Source organism: Acanthopagrus latus, chromosome 16 (assembly GCF_904848185.1).
Source record: "Acanthopagrus latus isolate v.2019 chromosome 16, fAcaLat1.1, whole genome shotgun sequence".
Taxonomy (NCBI): Eukaryota; Metazoa; Chordata; class Actinopteri; order Spariformes; family Sparidae; genus Acanthopagrus; species Acanthopagrus latus.
In genome coordinates, this window is record NC_051054.1 from 359713 (window position 1) to 374396 (window position 14684).

General features: G+C 45.5%; 1 protein-coding gene and 1 long non-coding RNA gene across 2 annotated transcripts; both read left to right on the forward strand.

Annotated features, from left to right (window-relative positions):
* Nucleotides 1-241: 241 nt before the first annotated feature.
* LOC119005137 lies at nt 242-3796 on the forward strand. The gene is made up of 3 exons (XR_005070395.1): nt 242-359; nt 3385-3460; nt 3558-3796. It is a non-coding gene; the product is annotated as an uncharacterized LOC119005137 (long non-coding RNA).
* A 2265-nt stretch (nt 3797-6061) lies between these two features.
* Nucleotides 6062-12771, forward strand: LOC119005226 (galectin-3-like). The gene is made up of 7 exons (XM_037072804.1): nt 6062-6204; nt 7099-7165; nt 7798-7870; nt 11162-11445; nt 11866-11954; nt 12093-12258; nt 12402-12771. The coding sequence occupies exons 2-7, from the start codon at nt 7160-7162 to the stop codon at nt 12558-12560; spliced, it is 777 nt and encodes a 258-aa protein (XP_036928699.1). The 5' UTR covers nt 6062-6204; nt 7099-7159; the 3' UTR covers nt 12561-12771.
* The last annotated feature ends 1913 nt before the right edge of the window (nt 12772-14684 follow it).

The window sequence follows — 14684 nt, forward strand, 5'->3', positions numbered from 1 at the left end:
AGGTTCAGGACAGATTCTGTTGAGTCAGCAGAACTCAGTTCGTTCTTTTAATATGAAAAACAGAACATGAAATGTGACATCACAGCAACTGCAGCGCCACAGCGACACCTGCTGTCTGCCAGGTGTGTCTTCACCTGTTCGTCCTGTGATGGAGCTCTGCTGCCCCCTGCTGGCTCACAGACTGATCGCGCGTGAACAGGAAGTTTAATGTTGCCATGGATACAGTGAGTAATACATTACTGTGATACTGTTTGTGTCTCAGTTCTGAGCAGGTTTATTGATCTGATATCTGAGTGTATGTGACAGGAAACAGAAAGTAGTGATCAGTCAGTAAATTCATGAAGAAGAAGAAGAAGAGGGTAACCTATCAGAACACACACACACACACACACACACACACAGAGTTGTCTTTATTTTGTTCTATCATTTCCTGCACACTTGTCCAGGGAGCACCCTGCCCTCGCCCTGAGACAAGGCTGGGATTGGCTCCAGCAGCAACACCCTGCAACCCCTTGGAAGTGGTTACGGACAACAACATGACATGACATTTCCTGCATGAACATCAGCAGGTCTGATGTCATGTGACAGATCAGGTTCTGTCACAGTGATTCTACGCAGGAAGAAGTTCATGTAGAACATTTGATTTGTTCTGATGAAGCCACATCGGCTCCATCAACTTCAGCTTCAGTTTTATTTATTTATGTTGCACCTTTCATACATGAATGCAGCCCAAAGTGCTTCACAGAGCAACATTAAAAACAACAGACAACAATAATTCAATGAGTAAAAAGCAGATAAATAAACACAAACCCTAATTAAAAGTCAGGCTAAAGATATGTCATTCAGATGTTGTGTCGGGGTTACAGATCCAGAGGCTGATCAGAGACGAGGGCCACAGTGTCTGAGAGCTCCACGTGTGTTTTCCCAGAAGTCTTTGGGACAACCAGCTGCTGAGGATCTGAGGAACCTGCTGAGTGCATGAAGCATGTCAGAGAGATGAGGTGGTGCCAGGCCATGTAGTGATTTAAAAACTAGTTAAAGGATCTAAATCCATTCTGAGTCTAATGAGCAGCCAGTGCAGGGACTTTAAAACAGGCGTTGAGTTTGTTCTCTGTCTGGTCTTCATCAGAACTCGGACTGCCGCGTTTGGAACTAGCTGCAAGCGGCCAGTTGCTTTTTTAGGAAGAGCAGACAGGAGTTCATTACAGTCCAGCCGAGTGGTTACAGCAGCACGCGAAAAGCTCTGACCATGGCAAAGTTTCTCAAGTGATGAGAAGATATTTTGGTGACATTTCTAATGTGTGTGTCAGATCTGAGATCAGATTCTAGGATGGTACCGAGGTTTCTCACCTGGTTCTTGGTGTGAAGGCCTCGTGACTTTAGGTGCACAGATACTCTCTCTGAGCTTTTGCCCCAAATATTATGACCTCTGTTTTCCCTGTGTTCAGCTGGAGGAAGTTCTGTGACATCCAAGTATTTATGTCACTGAAGCAGTTTATTAAGTCATCCAGTGGGCTAAGGTCATACAGAAACATATAACTGGGTGTCATCTGCATAGCCGTGAAATTCAATGTCGTTCTTTCTAATGACATCAGCGAGTGGCAGCATGTATAAATGAAAAGGACGGGGCCTAGACTGGAGCCATGTGGGACCCCACAGGTTAGAGCCATTTTCTCTGAGGAGTCGCCCTGGAAACAAAGAACTGACAGACCAACCCTGTTTCTGTAGTTTCAAAGGTGCAACAAGGTCAACTGTCACCTGTAACTGTAGCTCATCGACGAGGGAGTGAACAGATGTGGAGCGTGTTTGTGGGGCAACAGACCAAAGTGCCCACTGAAGTTTGGTCTATGGAGTGAATCGAACTGGTCAGACAGTGCAACTTCTTCAACTGAGGCAACTTTGACGTTTAACTCTTTGCTGACTCAGGTCCAGGGTATGTCCATGGTTGTGGGTCGGTCCATGGACATGTTGCATGAAACCAAGATTATCTAAAAGATTAATGAGATCTGTGGCCTTATTGTCATTTCTGTTGTCTATATGCAGATTAAAATCACCAACAATAAGACGTTTATTGTAATCTGTGTTGAGAATAGATAAAAGCTCTGAGACTCTCCCGGTGTGGCGCTGCTCTGCTGGCGTTCCTCGTACTTTAATGACACCACAGACTTCACAGTCAGTCAGTATCATCCTCCGAGCTTGAAGATGAAAAGTTATGAAAATCGTTATCATACGTCATGCCTGCTGGCTGTGGTGCATTTAAATCCATCAACATAAAGCATCAAGTCCTTGTAACAATGACAAACAATTCCCCCTCCACACCAAATCTCTCAGGAATGTAGAGGGATCATCAATACGCCACCCACTGGACACAGGAAGTCAGAGGAATATCATGTATGTACTTTACATTTACATCCGGCTTTCTCCACAACGTCACATCACGGTGAGATTTAATTTATTTACTGTTTCTACGTTTTGCTGTGTTTTTTATTGGCTGTGTGAGTGTGTAGGAGCGTACCGAGGAGCACCATGACGTTATTTGCACAGTGACTATTACTGGCACTGATTGTCTGGGAGCTTCTGCGGATGTGTCAAACTTCTCCACACTTGGAGGGTCACCACTCCTCTGAGTTCCCCCAGAGACACGCTGCTGTCTGTCCGCTACACGGGAACAACATCGGGAACATATTCAACCTGCCCGAGGCTGTAAAAATCCTGCCGTCTCACTGAAACTACAGAGGAGAGACCAACTGTTGTAACGAGCAGTGAAACATCCACCAAGACAGTGACTGTATGTCCAAGACAGTATAGGGACACTGAAGGACTCATTTCTCTGTACAGACTGGGACACTTTTCATGGTTTGGTATCGATGAAGCCACTGACACTATTACAGAGTATACTGAATTGTGTGGCCACCAAGAAGGTTATTACAATCTATCCTAACAAGTCACATCACCAGAGAGGTAAAGGACTTTTAGTAATAATGACAGGATGGGGTTAGGGAGCCTAATCAGTCGTTAAGGTAAGAGGGAAACACACAGATGTCATAGAACAGAACTTAATTTCTATGGACTCTACTCAACTCAACTCAACTCAATTTTATTTATAAAGCCCTTTAAAAACAGCTGCAGCTGACACAAAGTGCTGTACATAAAATAAGACATATAAAACAAAGAACAATATAAAAACAATAATAAACGATAAAACAATGTTAAAATAATATTAAAACAAAAACAGAAACAGAGTCTCATGCTGGATTAAAAGCCAAGGAATAAAAAAAAAGACTCTGGGTCTCCATGAAAGCTGTTACCAACATGACAACACAGAGAAAGTGCCTCATAACATGAGCTGAGCAAAGCAAATCAACTTAATGATTTTTTTCTCAGGTTTCCTACACAGGACTATTCTTTGGAATGCAATAATGTACTACAGTCAGTTACAACTGCTGAACTGCTGTTCAAGGTTAGTAGTTGATCCCCTTAAAATCCAGTCACCTTTCAGCCACGTATGCAAAAACAAATCTGCCGGCCCTGATGGCATCTCTGCTTTTCTCCTACAGACCTTTGCAGCGGAGCTAACGTGGTGTCCCGGGTTTCAGATTCTCATCTGGTTCCTGCCAGATGAAGAAGAAACCCTGTCCTACAGAAAACAATGACTACAGACCAGTGGCTTTAACTTTAACTTACATGGTATCCGTGTTGAAATCTGAAGTTAATTCTGAACTAGATCCACTCCAGTTTGCTCATAGGCAGAGGAAGAGTACATCATCACCCACCTGAGTCTTCAGCGTCTGGAGGATCCCAAGGCTCACACACACCTTTATTTCATTGATGTTAGTTCCGCTTTCAGTACTTTAGAGCCTCATCTGCTCTTACAGAAAATGACCCAGATGAATGTTAATCCTTTAATTATTAAATGGTTTTATTCTTTTTTAACAGATGAAACCCAAAATGTCCAGATCAACAACTCACTTTGTGAATCCAGATGCATCAGTACAGGTGCTGTGTAAGCTCACCAGTTCTGTTCACCCTTTACACAAACAACTGCACCAACAGTCTTTAAATGACGCCTGTCGTTGTAGTTTATTTTTGTCCAACCATGCTTTTAATTTATTCAATTCAGTATTAATCACTTCTGTTATAATTTGTAGATTACTACCAGAACAAAAACAAACCAACTTCAAAACTTTTGATACCTTGTTTATATCATTGATATAAAGTATAAAGAGTTTGGGGCCCAACACCGGCCCCTGAGGGACGCCACAGGTAATGTCCAAACACTTTGAACAAGCGTCACCCAATTTCACAAACTGCTTCCTTTTTGTTGAGTAGCTCTTTATCCACTCTAATGCTTTTCCCCTGATGCCATACTGGTCTAGTTTCTTGAATAATATATCATGGTTTATTGTGTCAAATGCTTTTTTAGGTCTATGAATATACAAACTGTATACTCTTTTTGATCTATTGAATTTGTAATTTCCTCAAATGAATCGATTAATGCCAGTGATGTTGCTCTGTTAGATCTAAATCCATACTGACTTTCAGTGAGTAAGTGGTGTTTATTTATGAAACTGTCCATTTGGTTATTGAAAAGTTTTTCTAGAATTTTAGTGTAAAGTAAACCTCTCCTGATGAGCAGCATACAGCTTGTGATGGAGTGGCATCGTGCCAGTTGTCAGAACACAGGTGGCATAATAACACAACTTGCATCAAGCTGGACTGGAACAGAAGGGTGGAGGTGCATCAGAACACCACAGTAAACTACCTGCAATGAGCAGCAACTGAGCGCACGGGTCAGTTAAGTTTTGGATCTTAGAAACTGAACTGAGTTCAGTTCAGTCACAACATGTCACTGGAACGTGTCATCAGAGTGTTATAATCATCTCTGCATTAAACAAACCCGTCCATCACACCAGGTCTGAACAACAGAACACACAGCAGGAACCACACACACACACACACACACACACACACACACACACACACACACACACACACACACACACACACACCCCTGATCTTGAGTCACCAGAGGGATTCCTGTGTTAATTAAGGGTGTGTTTGTGTTCTATAAATGAACATCAGTATGTGACCGATCAGGTTCTGATACCTGCCTGACTTCAGACTCCATGTTTCCACTCAAAGACAGAAAAAACAAGAAGGTCCAAATAATGCAGAATGAGTCAGAGACAGAGTTTCACAGAGTTTATAAAGTGTCTCCAACTCATCAACTCACTAAACTGACACATTTGTTAAGGGAGTCTGGGGACTTTCTCCACGGGGACAAAGAAGTCGCCTATATTGTTCCTGTTTAGTGTCTCTGTAACATGTGACATGTTCAGATCAATAACATGTTTCTTCTTTCATAAATGGAGTGTAAATGGTGAAATCAGTGTAAACAGTGTGTTCAAACAGCTGATCAATGTTGGCAGGTAAGACTTTAGCACTTTAGACACAGAAGCAGACAGGCTGGTACAGACATGCTGCCACAAACTGACACTTTTTACAAGGAGACAAACAACTTCAGCTGAAACGTTTAATGCTGAATTTACAACAAGGACACAATGAGTCAGAATCTGTCAGAGACACAGTTTCACTACGTTATAAAGTTTGTTTTAACTCAACAGCTCTTAAAATCACTACAAATGTAAATGGAGTCTGGTGTTGTTGATGTTCAGTAGTTGTTCATCTACATATTGACTGAATAAATGAATGTTTATTTAATGTCACTTTGATTTGTAATCTTAATCTAATCTGAATTATAACAAAGACAAACATGAATCATTTAAACGTGTACAGAACCAACAGATGGAGCAGCTCCTCAGTGTTTAGTGTTGATGCTTCAGTTCTGATTGATTGATTGATTGATTGATGAAGGCAGGTCTGATCTTCATCGACTCTTTAGTTTCTGTGACAACACAAAATAACCAACAACATAACCACCGTCTGTAATCCAGATAGATGTCACGAGTTTAACATCTAACACAGTTTACATGGTAACAACACACACACACACACACACACACAGACCACACACACACACACACACCTCGTGCTGGGTGTGAGTCACTGTGTGTGTGTGTGTGTGTGTGTGTGTGTGTGTGTGTGTGTGTGTGTGAGCAGGGTGCGGCTCGACACTTGAAGCTGTGCCGGGTCGTCTCAGATTCTCAGAGTCAGTGTGAGTCTGCAGCTCTCAGGTGAACTCAGGTACGTCTGCTCTTCTTCTTCAGCTTTTCTTTGATCGTGTTCTGACAGGAAACAGAGTTTGGGTCATTGTTCTGAGTCAGAGGGGACATAAACCAGGAGCAGAGACAGGGAGTGCTACAGGCACTTTTACAAAAGCATCAAAATCTCTATTTTTAAAACAGTAAGAAGTCTGGACACAACATGAAACTCTGCTGGTAGCATCACCAGGGTCTCTGCACATGAACACCAGCACTGACAACATTGTTTGTGTACACAGAGTTACTAAAAAGAAAGTTTTTGAACAGCTCATGTTAGCAGTAGCTTGTTCCGCTCGCCGCCGTCCTGCCAGTGGAGAAGAGTCGATCTCAGAATGAGACGTAACCTGGAGGACAGTTAAGGTGAAACGCTCCTAAAGCTTAGAATGAATTTGACCTGAAAACTAAAATATGGTAAATCTTAAAAGTGCCTCTTTCGTCGTAATTATAATTTTACACGGAGGTTTGACTCAAATACATTCACAAAAAGACCCGAGGTTGCAAGTGTCATCCATATATTTACATGTGGATCATCAATCACTGTTTTTATGATTGATGAAGAAAACTATTCATTTTAAAATGTAATCTATAAAGTCACTAGTAACTGAAGGAATCAGGTAGATTCAGTACCTGAGTAAATGTACTTAGTTACATTCCATCACTGCTATTTAAATGTAATGCAGGTTTTATAGTATCAGCATAATAAAGTAAAGAATAAAGAATCATTCAAGAGGAATCAGAAGTGTATTGATTTTATCTCTACTGCTGCACTGGACAGAATAATAAGAACATGTGTTGAAAAGTAACTGAGTATTTTGGGGGCGGAGCTGAGGAGGAGTCCGGCTGCAGAGTAACTTCCTGTTGTCGCTCTTCTTGTCAGAACTCGTCCACCACACCTCTCACGTCTCCTCCTGCTGCATCCAACGTCTCAGAGAAGCGACATGGACGTGAGTCTCAGTTTGTCTCCATGTTTTCTGTCTTCATCATGTTCACAGCTGACGATCATCACGTGTTCTGCAGTAACTCTTTCTCTCAAGTTTCAGGATCAAAGTGCTGCTTTAGTTATTTTGAGATTTCAAACATTCATCTGGTGACAGAAACTGAAGGAAAGAAGCTGCAGAGTGGATCAGTCAGACTGGTCGAGTCGATTAAAGTATTACTGATCAAGTGGATTTAGAACATAGATGATTTATTAGTTATAAGTCGTCAACATTAAAGTCTGTTCAGCGTTAAGTGACAGCAGCTGTGAGAGTGATGATTCACTGATTCATACGGACAATACACACTTTGTACAGGGTGTGTGTGTGTGTGTGTGTGTAGCATTCATCTCTTAAACCAACAACTTCATACAGAACATTCCTGTTGAGTCCGTCACAACCACACATTGAACACACACTGAACACACTCTGTGGGCCGTGCTGCCTTCAGGGACAGCTCGGAACAGATCCACTGCAGGCTCACAGTAACAGGTTGATGACAGCAGTATAAAGTCAGAGTTTGGTCACAGCAGCACCTAGTGGACGTCAGAGAAACTGCAGTCACTTCCTTCATTGCTTCACTTCTTTCCTCTTCTCTGCAGTTGTCAGACGCTCTTGGCGACGGTTGGCTCGCTGGTGGCAACAACCAATCAGGAGGGGCCGGTGGCTGGCCAGGTAACATCATCATCATCCTCACAGTCTAATTCTGTTATTTGAGATGTTTGAGCCCCTCTGAAGAACTTTAATGTTCTTATATCTTCAGTATTCTTCTGATGACATTAGATGTAGACAGTGAGGTTCTTCATTCAGAGTCAGTCAGTAGAACCTGAACCTGACGAGTGAAATCATTTAGAAACAAATCAAACAGAACAGTGTCAGTGAACAGCAGTCAGCGTGAAGTTATCTGAGCTGACAAAAGCGCTGTGATAGAAGTGCTAATGATACGAACATACAAGTGCGTACATTTTTGGGGGGAGGGAGTCATGCTCTGCATGGTCGAGGTGAAGTTTCAACAAATGAGTCTTTTGTGGAAGACAGAGAGATACTCTGCTGTCCTGACGTTAGTCCGGAGTTCGTTCCACCACTGAGGCGCAAGAACAGAGGAGAGTCGTGACTTCGCAGAGCGACCTTTGTACTCTAACTGGGGAGTGTGTTCTGACCAGTATTTGGAGGTTGACGGGTGCAGTTCCGTTGATGACCTTGAAGACCAGCACCATCATCTGGAATCAGATGCCGGTCGCAACAGGAAGTCAGTGGAGGTCACGGAGGAGGCGGGTCACATGGGAGAATTTGGGTGGATTGTTAACGAGGCGTGCAGCAGCGTTCTGGATACACTGCATCAGTTTAGTCAGAGAGGCTGGTAGTCCAGGCGGGAGATGAGGCGGAGCGGTTGGACAAGGATTTGCGTTGTGTCTTTTGTGAGCAAAGACCAGATCCTGCAGATGTTGTAGAGGGCAAATTTGCAGGATCGGGCCACAGCAGTGATGTTGGGGGTGCAGGACAGTCCGTTGTCGAGGATTACGCCCAGGTTCCTCACCGTCGACGAAGGCGATACCGTGACGTCCTGGACAGTGACTGACAGGTCCATGTGAGGACAGTCTGTCCTGGGATGAAAAGGAGTTCAGGTTTACTCAGGTTGAGTTTGAGGTGATGAGCAGCTGTCCAAGCAGAGATGATGCAGACATTCAGAGATGAGCGTCACAACGTGGCTGTTGGAGGAGGATGAGGGGAAAGAGAGGAACAGTTGGTGTCGTCAGCAGAACAGTGGTCAGAGAATCCATGAGATGTGACTGCAGAGCCCAGTGATCTAGTGTGCAGTGAACACAGAACCGGTCCTGATACTGAGCCTTGAGGGACACCAGTTTCCAGAAAGCAGAGTTTGGAGAAGGAGCCGTTCCAGGTGACCTGAAAGGTGCAATTTGTCAGGTATGATGTGAACCAGGTTAGAGCTGAGTCAGCAGTGTTCAGTCAGAGTGGAGAGGAGGATTTGGTGGTCGACTGTCAAACACAGAAGATAAGTTGAGGAGAATGAGGACTGACGAGTGGGACGAGGTTCCGGAGGCACAGAGGGACTCCGTGAGGGGGCCCGTCTCATTGGAGTGATCGGTCCTGAAGTCTGACTGATTTGGGTCAAGAAGGTTGTTTTCTGAAATATAGGAGGACAGTTGGTTGTAGACAGCACATACCAGGTTTTGGAGAGGAATGAAATAAGAGATACAGGTCTGTAGGTGGGTTTCTTTAAGAGTGACTTTACTGTGGCTGTGTTGAGGAGCTGGAGGCCTGAAGAGAGGGAGGAGTTGATCAGAGTGGTAAGGAATGGCAGGATGTTGTGAGAGATGTCTTGGAGAAGAGAGGAGGGAATCGGGTCCCGGGAACAGGTGGTGGCCCAGTTAGACATCACTAATGTGAGAACATCTTCAGAGGAGAGAGGGCTGAAGCAGGTGAGGCCATCAGAGGTGAGGGTTGGGGGAGGTGCTTTCTGGATGGGCATAGGAGTAAATGAGGAGCTGATGTCTTTTACTTTCTTGGTAAAGTAAGTTGCAAAGTCATCAGGAGTGAAGGAGGAAGGGAGGGGAGGGGGAGATCTAGGCTGAGGAGGTGGTGGAACTGAGCAACGTCATCAGGATGATTCTCTCTGCTGCTCATAGCACCCATCTGTCGGTCCTCAGAGATTCAGACGGGCGGGAGGAGGGGAGATGATCGACTGGTCGGTAGGTGAGAGAACAGAGGGCGTCTACAGAGGAGGAGAGGGAGGATAGCAGAGTGGAGGAGGCTTCTTCACTGGACATTAGAGAGAATAGATCTGTGGATGGTAGAGAGGACAGAACAGTAGAGGAGAGAGTGGAGGGATTTCAGGTTGTGGTGGGTGGTGACTGAGTGAGGTGTAGGGGCGATCAAGGTGGTGCACTTCAAGGGGAGAGAGAAAGTGACAGCGTGGTGGTCGGACACAGTGAGCGGGGTGACTGAGAGCGCCGAGGTTCTACAGGACATTCTGAAGACAAGGTCCAGTTAGTTCCCGGTCCAGTGGGTTGGTGGAGAGGGGGAGAGTGTGAGGTCAAATGTAGAGAAGAAGTCGATGAATTCAGGTAAGTGCAGCTTCTCTGGGGGGATGTTGAAGTCTCCCAGGACAACGAGAGGTGTGCCATCATCAGGGCAGCAGCTCAGGAGGGCGTCCATCTCATCAGAGAGATCACGAAGAGGGCGCGCAGGTAGTTGAGTGGTTAGAGCGCATGCCACCTACCAGGCTGCATATCCTGCTGCATGTCATACCCTCTCTCCCCCATTTCATAATCTATGAAAAAAAACACAAAAGGACAAAAGGAAGCGTGACAGAGACAGCGTGGATAGCCTCGATAGGTCCTGGTAGGACCACATGGGGGACGAGGAGGCCAGTTCCTCCTCCTTGACCTGTTTGTCTCAGGGAGTGTGATGACATGAGTAAGCAGATGAGAGGGCAACTGGAGTGGCGGTGATTTCTGGGGTGATCCAGGAAGTGGAAAAGTCTGCAGGGAGGCAAAGGCAGGTACTTCAAGTTCAGCACTGGTGGAGAATGATGGATAGCAGAGATCAGTGTGTCTCTAGTGAAATCTCGTGTGGTTTGAGTAAAGTTCATGGCTTTAATTGGCGGTGGACAGCAAGTTACTTTGACTTTCTCTATAGTCACAGCTGACTTGAAACATCTTACCCAAAAAGTGTCCAGACAAGATTAAATATTACAGATAACCTTCCTCACAGCATGCCTAACACTAGATCTACACTTCCTTCTGACTCATCAGCAGTAATTTCGCAGCTTCTCTGTCCTGGACAAAATGTGTTTGAACAGATGAGGACTGGCTGCTACTTTTATCCTGACTTGGCTCCGCCCTGCAATCAAGCCTATTTGTCACAGCTTACTTGAGCAAAACTGCCTGTTAACACTCAGTTTCAACAGTACATGAAGACAGAATGTGTCTGTGTCAACACCAGGTCAGCCTTCCAACCCCACCTGGCCTGGAGGACAACCTGCTAACCCCACCTGGCCTGGAGGTCAGCCTACCAACCCCACCTGGCCGGGAGGCCAACCTGCTAACCCCACCTGGCCGGGAGGCCAACCTGCTAACCCCACCTGGCCTGGAGGTCAGCCTGGAGTTCAACCCACATGGCCCGCCCAACCCAGCCAGCCCAGTCAACCTGGCCATCCGGGTCAGCCCAGTGCACCAGGATGGCCCAGTCCTTCCACAGGACCTCAAACTGCCCCCCAACAAAGTCTGGTGAGATGCAGTTATGGATTGAAGGATGGATGGATGGATGGATGGATGGATGGTTGGTTGGTTGGTTGGTTGGTTGGCTGGTTGGTTGGTTGGTTGGTTGGTTGGTCGGATGGATGGATGGATGGATGATTGGTTGGTTGGTTGGTTGGTTGGTTGGATGGATGGATGGATGGATGGATGGATGGATGGATGGATGGATGGTGGGATGGTTGGTAGGATGGTTGAATGAATGGATGGATGGATGGTTGGATGGATGGATGGATGGATGGATGGATGATTGGTTGGTTGGTTGGTTGGTTGGATGGATGGATGGATGGATGGATGGATGGTGGGATGGTTGGTAGGATGGTTGAATGAATGGATGGATGGATGGTTGGATGGATGGATGGATGGAGATAATGGTTGTTTCCTTCTTGACAGACAATTCCGTTCAATCAATCTCTGCCCAATGGAGTTTATGACAAACTGCTCATCACCATCGGTGGAACCATCAAGCCCAACGCTAAGAAGTCAGTTCTGACACTTTGACATTTGTGATGGTTAGGGTTAGGGTTAGGGTTAGTATTTGATTTGAATCATTGTTGCTTTGCAAAGGCATTTAAATTGTTGAACCATCTGCAGAGGTAATTTCCTCCTGACTTTTTTAGGATCACAATGGATATTTGCAAAGCCGGTGACATCGCCTTCCACTTCAACCCTCGCTTCGACGAGGACCACAAGAAGGTGATCGTCTGCAACAGCTGCATCGGCAACAAGTGGGGAAGAGAGGAGAGGTCGAGTAACTTCCCCTTTGTGCCAGGACAGCCGTTTGAGGTAAGATCTTTGATCTATACCACTGAGAACAATCTGATCCAAGTCCATGTTTGTTTGACACTCAGGTGTCAGAGCGCCCTCTACAGGGCCAGTCTGGGAACATGTGAGCAGGTTGATGACAGTCTGTGGTTTTGTGGTTGTAGATGACGGTCCTCTGCACCAACAATGGATTTAAGGTGGCCGTTAACAACTCTCACCTGCTGGAGTTCCAACACCGGATCACGGACCTGAGATCCATCAACAGCATCAAAATGTACTACGACTTGTCCCTGTCCAGGGTCACCATGGAGACTCTGCCCTGAGGCAGATCCACCACAAGATAAGGGGCTGTGGGTTCAAAATTATATCATTGTAGAAGATCGTTAGTAGATCTTCAGTGGATCCAAACGATATCCTGATTTGATCTGTCGAGGTTTTTTAGTAAGTTTAGAATAAAATGTTAAACATCCTCAATGGATCCTTCAAGATTTCTTTTGTTTGACTCATTTTAATAAAGGTTTCATCTTAAATATTCTTGAGTTTGTGTGTGTTTGTATCCATGCAGCAAGAAAGGACAAAACCCTGACCTCTGACCCCTGACCTCGGACCTTTGACCTCTGACTCCTCACCTGGTGCCATCAGTACCTGTATCAGACGGAGGCAGAGGAGGACAGACTGAATCATTAAAGAAAAGAATCTTGAACTGATTGAACTTCATACAGACAATCATCCTGATCAATGATAAATCAATATCCCTGTTCTCATTTTACCGTGACAGTCTCGGTTCTCTTTGGTCGTTTTGGTTCTTTGACTTTAAATCACTCTGATCCGAACCTGCTCTCATCGTACCTTGACAGTCACGACTCTCTGGGTTCTTCTGGTTCTGTCAGATCTCCTGGTCCCGATCCGACTCATGCTTCTCAGAGGATGAACCTCAGACTGGATGTTATCTGATGTGCTCTCTGATCAATGACAGAAACTTACTGATCTCAGATACAGCCTTTAGCGCCGCCCCAGATTAGATTAGATTAGATTCAACTTAATTGTCATTGTGCAAAAGACAAGTGTAGAGACAACGAAATACAGTTAGCATCTAACCAGAAGCGCAAAAAGAAGCAGTAAATTGTGTTCAGAATGAATGATGTACAGTTTATAAATACTGTAAGTAGGTCTAGGTACAGTATGTACAGTATTTACAATTGCTACGGTACTAAGGGTTGGGTAAGGATGTAGATTAAATAGCCCAGAGCAGTGCAGTATCTGGGTGGGTGGGGAAGAATCAATAGCCCCATTCAAACAGAAGACGCAAAAAAGCTGCAGCTGCGGTTCACCAATTCTCCGCCGATGGTGATTCACATAGAGCATCTCCGCCTTAAAGACGAGCCGCTGTGAATTCACACAGAAAGCCAGTGCTGCGGCGTGACAGTGACGTCATGATGATGACGTTGGTGTGTTTTCAAGGTGTTTCCCTGGTGTCCCCCTTTTCAATCTGACTCCCTCACTCACGGGGATGGAGGCCGTTTTCTAGGGGAAAGTTCCCCAAAGTCTCAGTCCGGTGGGCTGATCGTCGCTGTGATTTATCTTCATTACAAACACTCGGTGAGTTAAAGTTTTTTGCTGGTGACAGACATTTCTCACGTATATCGGCAGTATTTTTTTCCTCATATAAGTTGCCAAAGACAGTTACAGTTACTGTGTTACTTTTGTTTGGACATGAACCGCTGCTTTGTGAGACATTTCTCTGTATTAAGTTGAGTGAGGGACCTGTGTAGTTGATGACGGTCCGATCTACACGCCCTCGCTCCGCGCCACCGGTTTATCCGTTCACACTGGTTCAGTTCACCAATAATACAGCCCTGATGCTACCTCCAGAGGTGGATCAGCGCTGGAGCGAAATTTCACCCCTCGCTGCCTCTGAGAGATTCACACTGAGACGGAGGCGGGGAATTGGCCTACTAAAGTCGCATCCAATCGGCAGTGTGAATGGGGCTAGTCACTGGGGGAAGGAGTGTGTGTGTATTGGGTGGTGGTCACCAGAGGGGTGGACTGCAGAAGGCAGACAGATGCAGGTAAAGGTTCCCCTGAACCTGCTGGTCCGGCTGCAGAGTGACCTGTAGTGCCTCCTGGAGGGGAGGAGTGTGAACAGTCTGTGGTTGGGGTGAGAACAGTCCTTGGCGATGCTATGTGCCTTTAAAACACATCGCTTTCTCAAGAGAGCCTTGATGGACGGGAGCGAGGTACCAGTGATGCTTTGGGCAGCTTTCAGCACCCTCTGCAGTGCTGTCCGGTCAGACATGGAGCAGCTGCCATACCAAACTGTGACACAGTTGGCAAGGATGCTCTCGATGGTGCAGTGGTAGAAGTTCACCAGAATCTGAGGAGACAGATGAACTTTCTTCAGTCACCTCAGGAAGAAGAGATGCTGGTGAGCCTTCTTGATCAGGGTG

What these genes read in the sequence shown, in the direction of transcription:
- LOC119005226 (XM_037072804.1), top strand. An exon ending in AGGGGCCGGTGGCTGGCCAG is followed by an intron (nt 7,871 to 11,161) that starts GTAACATCATCA and finishes TGTCAACACCAG; the next exon opens with GTCAGCCTTCCAACCCCACC. An exon ending in ATCAAGCCCAACGCTAAGAA is followed by an intron (nt 11,955 to 12,092) that starts GTCAGTTCTGAC and finishes TGACTTTTTTAG; the next exon opens with GATCACAATGGATATTTGCA.